Below are 19,376 nucleotides of genomic sequence, written 5' to 3' on the forward strand. Positions count from 1 at the left end.
TTGATTTGGAAACCACAACTATAGCAGACTATTTAATCTTCTACATGATGCAAAAACTGTAATATTGACAATTTAACATTATATTATGATTGAAAATACAATGTTCAGAATCGTTTAGACAACGAACAATGAGATCAGATCATTAGCCCAATTGAACATTTGACAAACACTTTTATTTGTGATTTTTATTCATTAGCCTGCACTCTTAAAAATAAAGGTGCCAAGAAGAACCAAAAAATGATTTTTAAAAGAACAATATGTGGTTCCCCCAAGATCGTTTATTTGGGGAGGTAGTATGAATAACCTTTTTTCCACTACAACATTTTTGTGCAGCGGGAAGTTTTAATGGATGAACCTTTATTTTTAAAAGTGAAATTAAAATAAAATGCTGCCTTGGTATGTTAGATGAGTGCAGATGTAGTACCGTATGCTTTCTAATTTCCCCATCTTGTAAACACAGTGTGCTGTCATTCATTTGTGACTACCAGACACTGCAGACTCTGTCGCTCCAGGGGTTTTGTGGGTCAGTGGATATATGCACACATCATACATCTGTATTTATTTTTTTTCTTTCTCAGTGTAGGGAATAAAAGGCTTTTTTTATATAAATAGTAGTGCACTTTGGTTGAGTGAGCTGGTAAGTCCAGCTCTAGAAAAGAAATCCATCAATACAGACAGACAGACCACAATGCAATTTTAAATGTTTAAGAATATAACATTTGCATGCTTTTCACAAGTGTCATGTACTTGATTTCCATGAAGCCAGTTTTGTAATCAACCTTCTGCGACAAAATGACAAACCTCAATGTTTACAGTAACCGACAAGAACTACGGAAAAGTCCAAATAAATAAATCCAGAATTTGTCAGGCACAGTTAGCGAAGGGAGAGAATGTCTCTGCTTTCAGCTCCAAGCCAGTAATCTATGCAAACATTAGCATGCGATCATTAGCATGTGGTTAATGAAATGTTTGTGCGCTCTATCTCATGGGTCCACATTCTCCTGAGTGACGGAGCGAGTGAGGGACACAGCATGCAGGAAAGCCAAAGCAGATATAAATAACTTGAGATAAGATCTAATTATTTTCAACATATTTACAGCCAGCGACTCTACACCCACGTGTAATGGTGGTTGAACCAATTTTTGGGAAGATATGACATCTCAAGATGCATTTATTGATTTTTTTTCCGGTGGAAATGTCAAATATGAAGAATGTTTGTTTTTAAAGGTACACTATGTCAATTGTTTTTGAAAAAATAAGTAAACTAAATTGTAATAATTAGTCAATACATCATCAATCCTTCTTCCAAAATGTGTTTTTGTCTTACCCTGATTCACTATGGTATGCCTGTTTTAAATGTTTATGATTTAGACCTGACGGGATGGTTTTCATAGGAAATTGCATACACTCTCGCCCGTGCGTGTCTCATCATATCCATAAAAAGAGACAAGTTGCTCTGGCTACTTTGATGGTGTGGGAGTGGCATAGGATAGTTGTCACAACGAGATAGAAAAGTTGACACAGAGCAGCTAAATCATTCGTTAAAAAAAAAGAAAGCTGAACAGAGGAGTCTGCTAGCAAAAGGAGAACACGACAGAGCTTGTAATAAAACAAGAATCAACATTGGCTTGGCTTGGCTTTTTGGAGATGGCGAGAACTGATGGATTTGAAATGTTATAAAAGTGACGATTATGCTTTTTTATTATTATTAATCAACAGGTGATTAAAGGGTTTCTATTATCCCCTTTTACAAATCTTGATTTTGTTTTTCGGGTGTTATCAAATATGTTTTCATGCTTGATTGTTCCAAAAACACGTTATTTTTCACATATTCAACATTATTACAGCTCATCTCTCCCCAGTCTGGTTGAACACTTTTTTTTCATGAAACCCCCTTCCAAAATAAGAATTGATTAGCTAGCCCACCGTGTTGTGATTGGCAGCACTGAAATGTCACACCCCTTCATAATCGCAAACTCTACTCAGATGTAAACATTAACAATGGCGTCAATTTCAAAACATTTGAAGCCCGATTCAGACCCTGACAATGTTAACGAACAAGAGGATTGTGCTGAATGGATTTCAAGCACGGACTGAGCAAGCACAGATTTCAGTGGACATGTCAGAGGTTTTTTTTATTTTTTGTAGATACAATGTTATCCACCATTTAATCATATTTGTCAGAAAATTTGTTCATAGATTAATCATGGATAATGTTCCTAAGAGGCAGTGAACAGTCTTACAGAAGCAAGAACTTACAAAAGCTACAGTAAATACAACATCAATACTGTAATGTTAGTTAGCAGACTAGCGGAGGCAAAGTCGCAATTGCTGTAGCAATTAGCAATTAATGTAGCAGTTATGAGGATCTACAAATGATCAAAATGATTCAGTTTTTTCACCATGGGATTCAAAATCATTATATTTTAGGTATAAAGTGATGAATTACATAACAGTTTCCAATAACTCACTAGTCTTAAAGGAGATATTGTACTTCTAATCATTGTTCGTAAATGTTGATAGTGAACTACAAGGTTTCAGACATGAGCGTGTCCTCTCAATGCTCAAACATTTGCCACGGTTTAGGGCAGAGTTAACATTTAAACCAGACAGAAAAGCATGACAGATCACATCAGCTACAGTCTGAAATCTACCCTTGTGCAACCTTGATGTTTTTAAATGAACATCTGAAGCCCTATAAGTTGTATGTCAATGTATGCTAAACCTCTGACACTTATTTGTTAATCATCTTTTAATTGTCTTTCATTAATTTCAGAACAAAGTGCGTTGTACCTCCAAAGAGTTTTTTTTCTGGAAAAGGACTTTCATGCTAGTTGTAACCAGAGGAAGCCGATATGAAGATGTAGATTCCATTTTCATCTCTGCTATGTATAAAATCCCTTGACAGCACCATAATTAGTCTCTCTATGTCCTTTATTGTGAAGAAATCCTCCAGCGCTACCATGGCCCACACAGACGTGAGTTTGAAATCCATAAAAAGACATCTGAGACAAAGACATGCAATGAAAGCAGACAACCGCATAAAGCCAATACAAACCCCAGCTTCTCAGGGCTAATTGGTATTTGTCAGGCGAGCGTCTACTCGCGCTTTAAAGGGTGTACATAAAACATTGCATTAATCTCTGAGGTAAATACACGCTTGAACGACAACAACAGGCTTCATTAGGTCATTAATTTGAGGTGGACTGTGGTCGAACCTGAAAATCCCTGCAGGAATGAAGACGATGTATGAAAGATGTTTTTGGCCCGGCTTTAGCAAAGGCATAATGCGTCTCATAACAACCTGTCTTGTTCTATAAAGTGCTGCTGGTGAGTCTTTAGCCTTTGCATATTATTTCAGCAGTCAGAGAACAGGAAATATTCTACGCAGAGAATGAAGAGCCTGAATTAACGTTGACGGTGTTTACAAGCAGTAATTTTCAAGTCTCAGTGCTTTTTAAGTCGTTAACACAAAATGCTTCATTCTAAATATAACGCATTTGAAAACTCTGAAAAGTTGCCACTAGGGCTGTGCGTGTTTCTTCTTGCTCAGTGCAAACAAATTCAGGCAGACCTGTAAAATGCTAAATGGACCTGTGAGGGCAGCGGGTTGAGATCAACAAACAGTAGATAACACAGCAAAAAAAATACGCCAGCTAGAAATCCGACTTATGAAATGAGGTGTTGTTTTTTCTTGGGGGGAAACTTCACAATTGTTTATATTTGGACAAAACAAGAGTAGTTTTCGTACCCCACTGCCATATATTTTTGTTTTATGCTAAAACACCTTATTTATTTATTTTCAGAAAACAAGACTATATATCTCATGTATTTTGCTTCTCAAGTAGGTTAATGTATTCTGATTTAAGAATATTTAGATATGTGTACTGAAATATAATAGTTTTGCAGTGTAGAGTTAAATTAACACGGTGCTTCACACAAACATTTAGTTTAGCCTGAAAGTACAAGTTTATGTTTGCTCTGTGTGTTGTTTGCGCTGCTTTGGACAAAAAGCATTGCCTATCATGAACACTCGGCACATGTACGATTACTATAGCTGCAGGCACCTTAGTAACTTGCCTAATTGATTGTAAACCCCATTTATTTATTTATTTTCCAACAGGTCTATATCGCAATACACCAGATGTTTCATTTCCACAGTGTAGCCAATGTTTTCCATTTGGCTGCACACTGGAAGACTAGGGGTGTCCTAATTACTGCCAGCAAAAAAAAAAAAAAAAAAAAAAAGCTAAAAAAAATAGAAAGAGGCAAAGCACCTCTGGGCTGCTGGGAACAAATTAAAATATATTTCAGAATAAGGTGTCTGTCGGCCATGTGGCGGCCTTTCGCAGTGACTCGTGAAAAATATGAGCGATTTTATTCGGCCTCATAGATCCTGATTCAACCCTAACCACAATCCCTCTGTTAATTTTAAATGCACTACAGGGAGAGTGCCGCATTGCACTGAATACTGATCACTTGCTCATTTGCTCTGGGAGGACTTTTTGGCACAACACTGGGCTCTCTATGGCACCGGCAATCCTGAACAGATACCCTTTGTTTATTGGCAGGAATATTTCTCCGGCGTGAGGTTGCCTAAATAATCTCTGCCAGTCAAAAATCCGACCGTGTCCCCAAAGAGGCAACATGGAGAAACACATGGAGCGTGCCAGCATTCCAAGCGAACGTGTGCTTTTTCCATTATTTTTTGAAGGATGTTCTTGATTATAATGAGCTGACAGTTGAATATGAAGTAAAGGCAGCGTGGATTTATCCCGGCCTTGCTTTCATTTGCCTGTGCTAATTCGCATAGCACAAAATTAGCCTTTGACTCGGAGCAGCTTTAGGAATTAAATCCCCTGCACACACACAGAGGGATTGTCAGTCGAGCACGGGAGAAATCATTGACAATTCTTGTCAGGTCGGTGGTGAACACTTGCTTAGTACTGCAGAGAGGAGATTGTGAAAATGAGAGCCTGGGCCCAGAACGGATATAGAATAATTATGTACCCCCCCACCCCCCTTCTTTCTTTGTGTATATCTTGAGCTCACTCAGAGTAGGACCGAGTCACATTCAAGTTGACTAACTCGACACAAACACTGCAGTGCAATCTCCTTCTCGCTGCTCGTCCCACCCCGGTCGCCCCTTTTGTGATTTCAATGTTAGGCGTTAATCATAAGGCCATGCGGTTCACTCTGTAGTTTTTACACTTTTTTTTTCTGTCACTCGTGGAGTTTTACAACAGATTTCATCGCATGCAGACTCTCTCAGGAGTTGAAAAGCGTATGAACCCAAACTCAGCGAAGCTGTCTCTCTCTCTCTCTTCTAATCTCCTCTGCTGGCTGCGGACTCTGCTGGTTCATTTGAGTGGATAAGGACACGCACTGCAACTACTAAGATAGCTGGAGGTTCCTGTGAGGCCTGACTTTGCTGTGACAGAAATTGTGTGTGTGTGTGTGTGTGTGTGTGTGTGGTTGGGGGTGCAAGATCTGTATCAGGTTTTGTCCAGCCCGTTCAGTGTGCTTTATAGCAGATTTTTTTGTATTTTGTATTTTGTTTGCATTTTTTAGACGACCCCTGAGTGTTCAGAGTATTATTTGAAGTATGCAAAATCAACAAAACTGTCCTTGGTGGACGTATAATGAGACCGGGATTGCACTAGTGCAAAAAGCCATCAACATGTAAATAACTGAAAACAATTGAAATGTTTAAATTTTCATTATGTTTGCTTTGACTATTAATGCTGTCACTGAGGTTGTATTTATATGAATAATTAATGAATTATCAATATTACTACTATTACTAATAGTATTTTACTATAAAAACTATGGAGTTACACAGATATTGGTACATTTGTAATATAGTTAAAGAGTAAAAAGTCAAAACAAAGAACAAGAAAATAAAAATAGGAGTAAAGAACGAAAATAACAAAAAGTACAATTGCAGTAGAAGTAATTATAAACATAATTTCTATTAAAAATAATTTCTAATTTTTATTATTATTACTACAAAAAAAACTATGGTTCTGGATATTGATACAGTTGTAATATTTTAGTTAAGGAGTGACAGGTCACAAGTTCATATCTGAAAATAAGAAAAACTACTATAAAAAATCAATGTAAAAATGCAGTAGAAGTATAGTAAATTGATATTAAAAATTGTGCTGTCAAATCCATTAATCGTGATTGATCGCATCTAACATAAAAGTGTGTTGTGTTTATATGTTATGAATTTTCGGTAAGAATGTCGTTTAAGGCTAGAAGAGATTTATATATATATATGTCAGAATTATGTTATCATGTAATTATGTTGCAACACGTAATATTTAGAATTGATGTAATACATCACATAATTACTTGCAATAGTGCTACAACTGTCAGATTAACACGCAGTTGAGTTTCCCCTCTATCGCTTCATGATGTGGTTTTCCATGCTCAGATGAGTTTATAATCCTGACAAGTCCTAATGAACCTGTGCTAAATATTTAAACATTCAAATGTGAGCCATTACTGCCTTCTCGTTATTAATGCTTGCAAAAATGATCAAAATTGTGGCGTTCTATTTTTTTTTTTTCTTTCTTTGTTTTATTAAAGCGCCGAGTATTAACGTGAAGAGGATCAAAAGGGTTAGGTAGACAGAAGAAGAGAACTCACCGGGAAAACGGGAATGGGTTTATTTGCACAATGCATTATGGGGCTTGGAGAAGGTTAATAGGATTTTGTTCACATCAATAGCGCTGATGGCACGCCATGTGAGCCGCTGCCCCCACATCAAACTCATGACACAAAAGCGGCAAAATGCATGGCGGGCTTCAGCACTTCTGAGCTTCTTTCTGCACAACAGGGCCACGGTGCCTGGGCGGTAATAATGACCAGTGGATGGCCAGAAGGATGTTTCTGGTTTGTGAGTTTTCTCTTTTATACACATATTGTATGTGCTGTTAAAATGTGAAATATTTCTCAGTAGTTTTAAGCTTGAGTCATCACAAAATTACATTTAGAAAACTGGCTCTTTAATCCTGTTTATTTTGCATTTCTGCCTGATGCGGCTTCATATTAATTCAAGGCAGTAGCTGTTTTCACATATCATGGACTAACTAAATTATAAATTATAGTATACTTGCTCTGTGGAGCATTAGTGCTAATATTGAATCTCTCAGTTTAATATTCATCCTAGTTGCAGTGTTAGTTGTGTGCAAATTATTCAGTGACTATTAGGGGTGTGTGTGTATACAGGTAAAATAATATATGGCTCATTATTTCTGTTTGTATAAAGGGTATTTTTTGGTTTTATTGGTGTGTTTTTTTTTTTTTTTTTGTAAATGTATATTTTTATCATTGCTTTATGTCGTATAAAGCAATGATTCCAGGGCTCAGACTCACTGTTCTAGGCTCAGACTCACTGTCCCAGTTTAGATCTAGATTAAAGACGCATCTCGTTAGCCTATATTCATATAATGCATCTCCTAACCTTATACAGTTATATCAATTCAAATGCACATGATTAGTCTTGCTTAATGTTATGAACAGCAGCAACGCAAATTATTTTCTATTTGTTTCTCTGTTTTATCTCGGGATGCCCATCTTGAGGTAACTAGAGAGTGTGTCAGCTCCAGTTTGGATGAAGCCTATTATGAAGATTGCAGATGCCCAACACCTATGAAGAGACGGCGACAACTCCTGCGAAGACTTCAGATGACGCAAACTCTGAATCAACATGCAATGCTACATTTTTCTAAATGTCATAATAATTTATGAACAAAAAAGTATTCATTACTTCAATGAGATTATTGTTTCGGCATTGAATGTTTACATTGTTAAATTAATACCTAAAACCTAATTTTGCTAACTGTGATTTTGTATATGTACATTTCTGAAATACAGAACTTCTTGTGAACAGATCACTCTAAATTGTAATGTGGACTCATGCATCTTCTGTAAAGCTGTTTTGAAATGATATGTATTGTGAAAAGCGCCATACAAATAAATAAATGTGAATTGAATATAAATACTGCTCAAGTGAAACACCACCAATTAAACTGGAAAACTCCACAGCTTAGATTATATAAATGCCAAAAACATATTTTTTTTTTTATGTAGTTAACTATAGTTGTTGTTTGTATCTTGTTGTGTAGCTAACTTCTTTTAAAACTACTGTTGAACTAAGCTTGAACTGTTAAGTTGTACCATAGATTAGGGGTGGGAATTGGCACAAATGTGATGATTCGATAGTATTGCTATATTTGGGCAACGATTCAATATTATTGCGATTCTCAATATATTGCGATACAGCAAGTATTGCGATTCAATTCTGTGATATTGCGATTTATGTTTATTCAAAGGCATTACAAAAAATGAGGAAAATAAGACCGCTCAACTCACTTTAAATGTCACATTTAATTCTGTAAACATTATCTTCGACACATTAACCGAAGTGCAAAAACTTAGGAGGGTAGTGCAAAAACTTGAAAACTTGTTCTTGAACATTCAGGATATAGGACCTTATTACAGGACAGGACGTAATTATTCTCTGAATAGGAGACCTCTCACATGAATGGTGAGCTCTAGACTTGCTACGATAGTCAGTGTTACATGGTGTCGCAACAACGGTTTCATCACTTGCCCACCGCGGCACCGGAACAACAACAAAAAAGTTTAAAGCGTTAAAAATATTCAACGCAATTACGCAGTATCCTACCTGTATTACACACACACACACGACCCACAGAAAAGACGAGCGTCAGTATCGAGTTCTCTTTCGGGCTTGAACAAACCATAACACACACAAATTATGGCAAAATGTCCGTTTTGTCGAGTGTCCTCATAAGAGCAGTCTTAAATTATTTAAATACAGTCTTAAATGAACGTAGAGATTTGTGAGAAAAGGGGACGCGTGTCAGAACGTGTCTCTGTCCCACATTGCACTGCATTAACGAATGTACAGCTTACGTAGCCTACGCTCAAAGGCTGTCCGAATTCGTTCATTCGTTTTCATTCACTCCTTCAAGTGAACAGTATTAGTGGACTAACCTAGGGAATAGGCCTAACTTAGTGAATGAAGGTTTAGGGGGCGATTTAAATAATAAAAGATTGATACTTGGCGCCCGTGTATCGATACGGTATTGCCAAAGAAAATATCGCGATACTATGCTGTATCGATTTTTTCCCCCACCCCTAATGTAGATGTTTCTTGTGAATTCATCAAATTGTTATAGACTACAAGACCTCTGAAGCAAGCGATGAGTGGACTGTTGTTTTATTGGAAATATTCTTCCCATTTTATGGATTATTTCTGGCTCCACACTGGAAAATAAATCCTCTTTTAGGGCTTGTCTGTGTCGGGGGGCCAGTGGAGGCCTTGGTTGGATAGACATAAATATAGTATACCACATGCTCTGTAAAGGTTGCTGAATTATCTTTATGAGGAGAAACATCAATGGCTTTGATGGCTTCTCGCTGGTGCTCTAAGTACCCATCTATTGGACTACACAAGAACTAACACGTCACCCACACACACACTAGTAAGAAATGGTGGGAAATGGATGGAATCGATGATCAAGTCGCTCCATTGTGGTCTCCCCTAACCAGCATGTGGCTGTTTCGTTCTCCCTTGCCCTCCTACAGTATTTATGGGGGCCCTGTGTCTTTCTGGCACTTTAATTGGGAACGGGAGTGGACGGTAGATGAGAAGCGGGCCAAAAGCATGTGATTGCTGTCAAGCCAGAGAAACGCAGCAGCCAGGAAAAGAGGGAGAGATAGAAGGAAAAAGAGCTAGAGAAAAGAAAGAAGCATCAAAGCTCTGGGAAAGAGGCCAGGACACTGCTGAGTCTGACACTTCCTCATCCGATGGACTCTTCCCAGTCAGCGCTGTTTTGTTGCCTTGTCACGTAAAATGCAACTCTATGAGGGCGAAATCTCATTCTCGTTTTTGATTGATTTATTGTTTTCTCCTCACCCACTCTTGCTTGCTCGCCTTTCTTTTTCCGTGCGCTCGCATGTTTCTTTTCTTGCAGTATTATCTACAAAAACAACCCTGCACCATAAGGGGAAGAGTTGTTGATCTGTCTATGTTACCACTCATCTCTCCAACCAAAGCATCCCACTAACTTGTAGACAGTGAATGCGATGATGAAAGCTGAAGTCTTTGACGTAAAATTGTCCGTCAACAGGCTGCGCCAGCCCCCTCATCGCATGCACCAGGGTTGTTACTGCTGTCTCTGTTGTCTGATGCCGGTGGCCTGACAAGCTTTGCACTCTGATCTGACACCATACGAGTTTCATTTGATTTTAACAGAATCATGTTGCACTGGTAGGCCCACATTTCAACAACTGGCACGTCTAGGTTTGACTCTCAACTGTTTCATGTCCCGAGTTGATCTTAGCTAAAATGCATCTTTCATGCATGTTGAAAGCCAGGACATCAGCTGCTATTATCAGGTCACAGTTATATTGTAAGCCTTTGAGTTAATAATAATACGCACACAATAATTTCTGTTTTGGAACATCAGGATGTGGTCATTAATATAAAGAGGGTTATTATTGCTCTTTGTATCCCACACATCGATTCATCGTAATAGCCTTTTATCATTGATTTTCTTCTAATACATCATTAGCTATCATGCTGAAAGCATCATCCGCTAGGTATGAGTTAATTTGATGTTCGTGAGTCATGTTCGTAACTGACACTTTGTGCTTGTTTGTGTTGTGTGTTAATGGTCAGACTGACTGAAACTGCTCATATTTTATACTTTAATTCCCATGATGCTAGCAACTCCACAGTCACAGGTTTGATTCCCATTTTTGCATCTGGCAATTGCTTTAATCCATTGTATAAATTGAAAGAAACCCTAAGAATCGATTCCAGAATTTTGGTGTTGTTAGCACAATGCTCTACTGTTTGAACTAATAAAGGAAACACACACATGGCTTGAAATATAGTCACTTTATAAGTACACTCATAAAATACACTTTATATGTTTTTGTTGTGCTAACAGCCTAAAATGGCGCTTCGAAAAAGTACCATGATAAAGATGGTAAAAACATGCTAATTTAGTGGTACTGTTTGATTTATATTCCACTTAAATTGCATTGTAAGGCATTTGAAACACAACCAATGCATTATCATGGGATTGTGTCCATTGTACCAAGTAATTTTTTCACAGGGGGTAAAAATAAATAAAACTTTGCTTATATATATAATACCTGTACCCAACATTTGCAGCTCCTTCAACCCTAAGAGTAACAGCTCTTACCTTTCCGACATACTGTTTTCCATTTCCTGTCCACTCCTCTAAGAGAAAGAAACTATTCCACATCCATCCTCGTTTAGTGCGGTGTAGAGTCTGTCCATCCCGATCCAACGTGCTAATTCCAGGCACCGGCCGGATCAGTGCACTGCTCCAGCCCAGCAAGCAGGACAACAGGAGGAAAGTAACTTGATTGATTATCATTGTATCCGATCACTCCTGGAGAGTCCTTGACAAGGAATCAATTAAGAAACAGAGCTCTGTGTTGAAGATACTGCTGAATAGTGGGACCGACGAAATGGGGCATCTTATCCCTAATTCTCTTCAATTATGTCTTCTTGGGGCCTGTGAAGGAGAGAAAAGATCTTTAAGAAAGCATTTCATTTGCAAATTTACCTCTGGGTCAAGTGCCAGATATTACAACAACACTCTGTAAATGTATGTTAGCTGACTAAAAGTCATGTTGGCTAACTAGAAAACGAATCATTAATATTAATTGATTAAGTGATTTTAGCACACAGCAGTCACTTGGTGGTCTCTAATTGATGAACTTCTTGAGCTTGAACATCTCTAAACATTTACTTTCCTCACTCGGCATAGATTTGCAGTTACCGCCAAAACGCAGCAAGTCGATAGCAAACTCGAACTGCTGAAAAATGCTGAGGACTTCTACTTCTATATCACAAACTAGCATAAAAGAAGCAAAAGCAGCGGTTCACAGAAGCACGCTCTCCTCTAGGACTAGTTCTGATAGGTAATTTGGAGGATGTATGCATAATTTATTGGCTTTTGGAAGTTAATCCTAATAAATCTTTCTTCCCTCATTTGACGAAAGCCCATTTTCCAGGCGTCTGCAGGAAAAGGCCAAGGAGCCAGGTTAGCCTGACAGGCATTCATTACGGCAAACGTCTCCAGGGGTCTTGCAAGCAAACGAGGAGCAGATTCATAATGTTGTGGCGTTTTTGTTCAACGATCTGAATCAAAGAAAAGAAAAGAAGTGGAGGCTAAGCTAGGCAAAGGGGGGTGAAAAAAAAGAGAAATAAAACACACATAGTGTCAACGGGACCATCTCAGCGAACAAAGCCATTCCTTTCTTTGTCTAAGAGCAAATTAGGGCTCTGGTTCTATTTGATGTGACTGAAGTTATGCATGTAAATGAACATTGTCTTGTGAATACGAATCCAATAATTTACTTAATGAGATATGGATGAAGTTAGGAATTATTCACTAGGCAGTGTTTGAAAGTGTGCAGACTACTTGTAATTTGTGGAATCACTGGCTTCGCTAATGCGAGTAATGAATTTTGTCAGCCCCAGCAGAGGAGGCCTTTTGTGGCCCAATCTTCCATTCAGACATATGTTTCAATGCAGCTCATGGTTAGCTAGTAGGTCAGAACTTTGACATTAGGTAGGTCTGCAGAGGTCTTTATGAATTAAACATGACTTTTCTGAGCCTTTCACATCCAGTATATGAATCACACTTTTGCAAAAACTGAGACGGCTTGTGTATGTGTAGGAAAAGTGCCGCCCACATTTGATTTTGGAGTAAGGGTCATAGAGAAGCATGTAATCAGCAGTTGGCATAGAAAAACCTGCCCAAGTCTCGCGTGACCTTGACGGACAGATAAATATTCATCTGTCAGTGTCATGGTCCACAACCGACTTGATTGATTTGAAGGTTTCTATGACACGTTTTCCATCCATGGTCTTAGCTCAAGGGCGAGGATGGACAAAAGAGTAATAAAAATGAGTTCTGATTTATGCATGTTTATTGCAACGCTCTTTCAAAACCTGATGAAGTCTGCTAATTGGCGCTCCCCTCCTCATAGCACTGATGGATTTAATTCAGTTCTCAGTGATGTGTCATTTATCTATCAATGTCATCTCTATTTTCTCAAGTTCTCTCTTTTTTCCAAAATTGCTTCGGAAAAATAAAAATAGCACAAATTGTTCGCATTCAGTAAGAGAGTATAGCTACAAAATGAATGTGGATAGCAGCACAATCAGTTTAGTCTATTGCAGATTTCTGAGAACCAGAATACATTTATTACTATTTATACATTTATTTTATGTACTTTATTGCATGCATTTTACTGAAGTCTGCTGAAATGTATTGCGGATCCAAATTCATGAGCGCTGTTTAAAATTTTTACATTAATCCAGTCAGATGTTGTCCTTTTATAGCTCAGGAGATTTAACATAGTTCTCACTCATGTCTCATTCAAGTATCTTTGTTTATTCTATCAGATGATTGTCCCTAAAAAAAAAAAACATTAAACTAAATAAATAGCCACAAATATATTTTTTTTCACATACAGTAAGAGTATAGAGTTATAAAATGAATGTGGAAAGCAGCACAGATAACTCATAATAATTTGGTCTAGTATCTTAATGTTCTTCTCAAAAGAAAAATCTGAGAAATAGGAGAAACATATTATTATTATTATTATTTATGTATTTTATGTATTTGTTTATTATTATTATTACTATTATTATTATTATTTAAGTTTCCTCAAGTTTGCTGACATTAATTGTGGCTAAAATCTCTGAATGCTGTTTTAGAATTGACATTATTCTCCTTTAATAGAGTTCTCAGTTACGTTTCATTCAAGTATATATATATATATATATATATATATATATATATATATATATATATATATATATATATATATACATACATATATATTAATTTCTTTTAAGGGATTTTAGGAGAATCATCCGAGACAAAAAAAAAAATATATATATATATATATATATATATATATATATATATATATATACACATATATATATATATATATATATATTTTTTTTTTGTCTCGGATGATTATCCTAAAATCCCTTAGAAGAAATTAATAGCCATAATAGACAATTATTAACATAGCATAGCATAAGTAAATCAGAACCATTTCTTTTTATTTATTTATTTTTTGCAGATGTTGGTATATTCAAAGTGTGAAATGTGAGCACAGTTTGAGATTTTTTTTTTAAATCTTTTTCAGACATGTGTGGTTAAAATTGTAGAACTGATGAAATGATGTTCCCCTTGATGTTCAGACGTTACTCTTGCATACCTCAGATTTAATGTTCTTAATGTTAGAGTTCTCAATAGAGTTAGGTCTCAATGCCCAATTTTGGTATTTTCTTAAAATATATTAGTAGAGCTTTAAATGAGGATAGCTACTTTTGTTTTGGAAGAATTTGATTAAACTTTTTATTGGAGACTTTGGTATGCTGGCAACATTAAGCACAGTTTAAGATGCTGTTGAGATTACATGAGAGAACATGGGATTATTAAACAATCTGAGAAATGAGATTTAAGCCATTACAAATTCGTATCCACACATATGTTTACTGCACAAACGACTTGTGGTTCTCATTGTTCACAAGTGTTGTTTAATAATTGACGTTTACCTCCTCGGGCTGCTTTTGCTTTCATTAGGCATGGCGAGTTGAGTTATCCAATCACACGCTGTACAAGGTTTTTGGAAGTTTACACAACATATTCATGGAGTGAGAAGTGCTGTTTATATCCAGCTCTGCCGGGGAGATGTTAACACTTGTAAAAAGGCCCAGACAGGAAATTGTGATGACTATGATGACTGCAGGACAGGGTGCCAGAAAATGTAAAAAATAAAAATAATAATTCATGTTAGTTTAGCCCTTCCTCTGCAATGGCAAGAACGTTCTGGGAAAAAATGCCCGCAATTGTGTGCACCAATTTATGCGTGGTGATTCTCATGATTGCATTTTCTAATTATCATTCAAGGCTGTCCTTGAGGTTTAATAGCATTCTGGATATTAATCTTTGATACAGCATGCCTATTAAGCATTAGGCCAGTGAATCTTTTTTTTATTAGTATTTTGCCTGTTACCATACAACAAAGAAAAAAAAAATCTCTTGCCAGACGTTTAGGACTGTCACGTAATTATCTCACTTTGATTAGTGCATTGAACACTTGTTTATGAGAGGCTGTAAGGGAGGATCCCTGATACTATATAAGGGGAGGAACGAGGGATGCGCGAGGGAGTCGAGCGAGGAGGAAGAATCTTCTCACTTGTCCTATTAAGAGTGTCTAATTAGTGTGTATATGTGAATTTAGGAGTGTGTGGATATGCTAGTCGAGGCATAATGAGGTAATACTATATAATTATGAATTAATTGGCAGGGAGGATGGCGCGTTGTCCTTCTGAAATCTGCAAACGGATGACCCAGTTGATCTGTGTGACACGCAAAACATTTTGTGCCTGTGCAGAGCGGTATTTTGCAGGCGTACAACAAAGTTCACGTTTTGTAATTTGCAGGCCTGATTGACAGTGATACACCACTAAAGTCTGCAGGATCAGACCGCTACCGCAAACACAGACCCATAGTCTATGTAATTGCCGTTGTCCTGTCTGCAAGGTACTGCTATATTTCTCCCAAGGTTTATAAAAGCAGTCTGGGGCAGCGTTGTCTTTAGGGAATACATCTGCCAGAGTTCAACACGGCTTCGTTCACTCATGCTACACCCCCCCACCCCCCCGCCCACCCCCTCCTCTTTCTCTCCTTAGAATATTCCCCCTAAGACCATATCAGACACGGATCATTTAGGGAAACTGGGTTATTTCTGTCCACACCTGACTGTGTTCTGATGGATGTCTGGAGCCATATTTGGGATACGGCAGCTTGTGTCTGTGCATTTGTCGTGCTTATTATTGCTCGGGTAAAGTTTTTTGGTGCTTCTTTTTTTCTTGACCTTGAGATTTTGACATCTCAAGCTTTAAATGATAGAGACTTTATGCAGCTCATAAGTTTGACGGGAGAACTTCTGGGAACAGGATTAACTAATTGCTTAATAATACATAGACTGTATGTGGTGTAAAAGATTGAAATATTGCCCAAGGCCTGTCTGATATCTCACAATCGAAGCAGCCTCCTGGTCTGTCCAGATTACTTGCAGGGCATCAATCTCTCTGCCATTGTCAGATAAAGATGGAGGCTAAGTCTGTTTTGTTTTAACATTTAATATGGCAGAGCCCTTCCATCACTTTAAATTTAGGGCTGGGGCTTGTGGCAGCAGGATTTGTAGGGTTTTAAATGTTTGCTTGTGAAAGTAAAGTCATGACGCCTTAAAAAGATTCAAGATCAACATGAGGAAGACTGATCTTCATTGCTGCTTAGCACAGAATTTTGAGCCACTTGGTGGAGCTAACTCTCTCTCAGATAACACTGAAAGTTCTGTATCTGAGTCTCGCTCTGTTTCCCTGTGTATATCATATGTCTTCAGTCTAAAAGGGTAAAAATAAATGCTAATGATTTTGTACTGAAGACTTAATTCTGATTCGGAAGTGGATTCTGATTGGCCTTTTTTATTTTTTATATCAATTTTATATTAATTTTAGGGCAGATTTTATTTAGAAAGTGAAAATACTTTATGCATCACCTTTGTCATCCAGTCAAAATATACTCTTAGAGAAAAAGGTTCTTATGTGGATCCATGGGTTCTTGACTAAATTTTAAAAGAACACTTAATTCCAAAAAGGTTATATGTATAAGGAGAAATGTCTTAAATAATTTCACAATACTTTAATGTTTAACAGGTAATAATAATTAAAAAAAAAAAATTCTAACAATAATGTGTCTTACGAGCTGCTTAATTCATACATTTTAATAAACAATGCATTAAAACACAATTAAATAATTTAACTAAAGCCATAAAACGATCCCATAAAATGTGTTATACACGAAGCACCTCTAAAGTTCTTGATGTGATAGAGTGAAGCTATACAATTTTTGTGAATAGCTCAAAATTTCATAAGTTCATATCTAAATTTCTGACTTTGAAATCTCGCAAATCTGAGCAATGTTTTAGACATTGTTGAGATCTCTTCCATGAGAGACTATTAGGAAGTTTTTCTCAGAGGGGAAAAAATCTGAGAAGCAGAGGGTCTCCATTTGTATTGTTTAATCTCATGGAGAAAATACAGAGATATTATAATCTTTATAATTAAGTATCTTTCCAGAAAGAAAGATCTCCCAAGACATTTGTCTCCCTAATGTGTATGCTGTCAGTGACAGATCTTCTATTCACAGGCTTTTGTGTGTTTCCAAGTGAATCGTTTTGCATTGAAAGAAATGCTATTAGTGTGGCTAATTTAGAACGCAGAAATGCAGCAAGCACTCTAGAGGTTAATTTGTGTTGGACAATAATGACCACACTCACTAATGACCTCCAATACCGAGATCCAGTTGATCGGCTGTATTTAACAGCAGCAAAGCCTAGTGTGTGTGTGTGTGTGTGTGTGTGTGTGCGTTTGTGTGTGTGTGTGTGTGTGTGTGTGTGTGTGTGTGTGTGTGTGTGTGTGTGTGTGTGTGTGTGTGTGTGTGTGTTTGAAAAAAACAGTGAGTGAGTGATTAGGCATGAGCAGTGGGGTAGACTCTAGCTGTGTCCAATGCAATACATATTTATGAAATATTTCAGTACATCTCTCACTCTATCTCTTGCAAACACACGCACACACACACACACACGCACATCGTTTATCTTCAAACTGAGGCTGCCTGTAAAATAGCTGCCAGATGACACACAGGTCAAAGCAATAATCTGCTTATCAGAATCAAGCAAAAGCATTTGTTTAATTGCAGGATTCATAACAGCTATTGTCAAATAAAATTACTGCAGAGCAGAGGAGTGCAGCCAGCCAGTATGAAGTTTTTTAGACAAATCTTTTACTTAATGTTTTATTTTTTAATGCACCTATAACAATCTTACCTGGGTGTAGAAATACAGTTTTTTTTTTTAAATAACAAAAATTATCATAAAAGCAATAATGAAACAAGCCTTTTAATCTAAAATGACATCATTTTGCCTCTGTATTGGCAAACAAGAATAGTAAACATCTTTTGAAAGTAGAAGCAATGCAGCGTCTAGAGATGTTCAACAATTCAACAACACAGCACAAAAACAGTTTTAACAGTTCCTACCCAGGATTTTTTCTACAATATAAACTCAATAAGCCTCAATAAATCCTGTAAAGTCCTTGACTGTAAATATGGCATTGAGTCATTTCAAAAGCGACTAAACTATCTCTTTAGATCATACGCATATTATTTGAAACCACCTGCAAAAGAAACTAATCAACAGTGTACTCACACTCTCTTTTCGCGTTTGCCACGTCTTTCTCAGTTGCTTTAAATCCGTCTTAGCCACTCTTTAATCAAATAGTTCCTCCAGTATAAAATGATCTCCACGGCAACCACTCTGCAGGGCACATTTGTCTTAATGATAACCTTTAGATTCAGCGAGCGAGAGAGAAAATTACGTACATGACTGCTCTCTTTCCGGACTCTCCTCATCCGTCTGAGCAAGAGTGGGACCGAGAGAGCACAAGAGCAACAGAGCCGGAGAGGGAGAGGGAGGGAGGGACTGATGAGAGAGAGAGAGAGAGAGAGAGAGAGAGAGAGAGAGAGAGAGAGAGAGAGAGAGAGAGAGAGAGAGAGAGAGAGGTTTTACCTTCGTTGTCTATACTCCATTGTTTTCCGCTGGGTTTTCAGGCAACTTCTATATCTCCTTAGCATAAGCTCCACGCTTGTCACCTTCCCTCTTAGTTTTCGCTGTAAGACTGAACATTGTCCTGAAGCTTACTCTGTGAGAGAGAGAGAGCTGTCTGACTGTTCTCTCTTTTCTTATTCTAGTCCCTTTGTCTTAAATTTTCCCAATGCTTTTTGATTTCTACTTGTCTTTTTACCTCCTTTTGTGTCTGTCGGTGTATTATTTTTTCTTTCATCTGTTTCTCTCTCTCTCTCTCTCTCTCTCTCTCTCTCTCTCTCTCTCTCTCTCTCTCTCTCTCTCTCTCTCTCTCTCTCTCTCTCTCTCTCGCTCGCTCGCTCTCTCTCTCTCCCTCTCTTTTTGAGTGTCAGGGAGATTGTGGCAACAGGATTGAGCCCATGATTGGCTGCCACTCAGTCGTCGCCGATGAAAGACAGCAGAAAAAAGAAGGGTAGAGAGAGAAGAAGAGGCTTTACTCCCCTGGAGCTGCGGTTTTGACTTCGCTTGCCACAGATTGTGGGGGGGGTGGGGGGTTAGGAAGATACACTGCCATCGGCCGAGAGAGATATAAAGCGAGAGGGAAGAGGTCAAGGATA

At 37.6% G+C, this 19,376-nt stretch overlaps 1 protein-coding gene across 2 annotated transcripts in view; it reads right to left on the reverse strand.

Annotated features, from left to right (window-relative positions):
• LOC143741038 (cadherin-10-like) overlaps positions 1 to 18,634 on the reverse strand; it is a 53,375-nt gene extending 34,741 nt beyond the window's left edge. The window contains exons 1-2 of one of the 2 annotated variants that reach the window (XM_077233291.1): positions 18,385 to 18,634; positions 11,253 to 11,591 (exon numbers count right to left, since the gene is read on the reverse strand). In XM_077233291.1, the coding sequence (XP_077089406.1) occupies positions 11,253 to 11,450 (198 nt within the window). In that variant the 5' untranslated portion in view covers positions 11,451 to 11,591; positions 18,385 to 18,634. The remainder of the gene's footprint in view (positions 1 to 11,252; positions 11,592 to 18,384) is intronic. The other variant, XM_077233300.1, reaches the window with a different exon arrangement.
• Between the last annotated feature and the right edge of the window lie 742 nt (positions 18,635 to 19,376).

Source organism: Siphateles boraxobius, unplaced genomic scaffold (assembly GCF_051911475.1).
Source record: "Siphateles boraxobius isolate OS27281-9 unplaced genomic scaffold, OSU_SipBor_1 1, whole genome shotgun sequence".
NCBI lineage: Eukaryota > Metazoa > Chordata > Actinopteri > Cypriniformes > Leuciscidae > Siphateles > Siphateles boraxobius.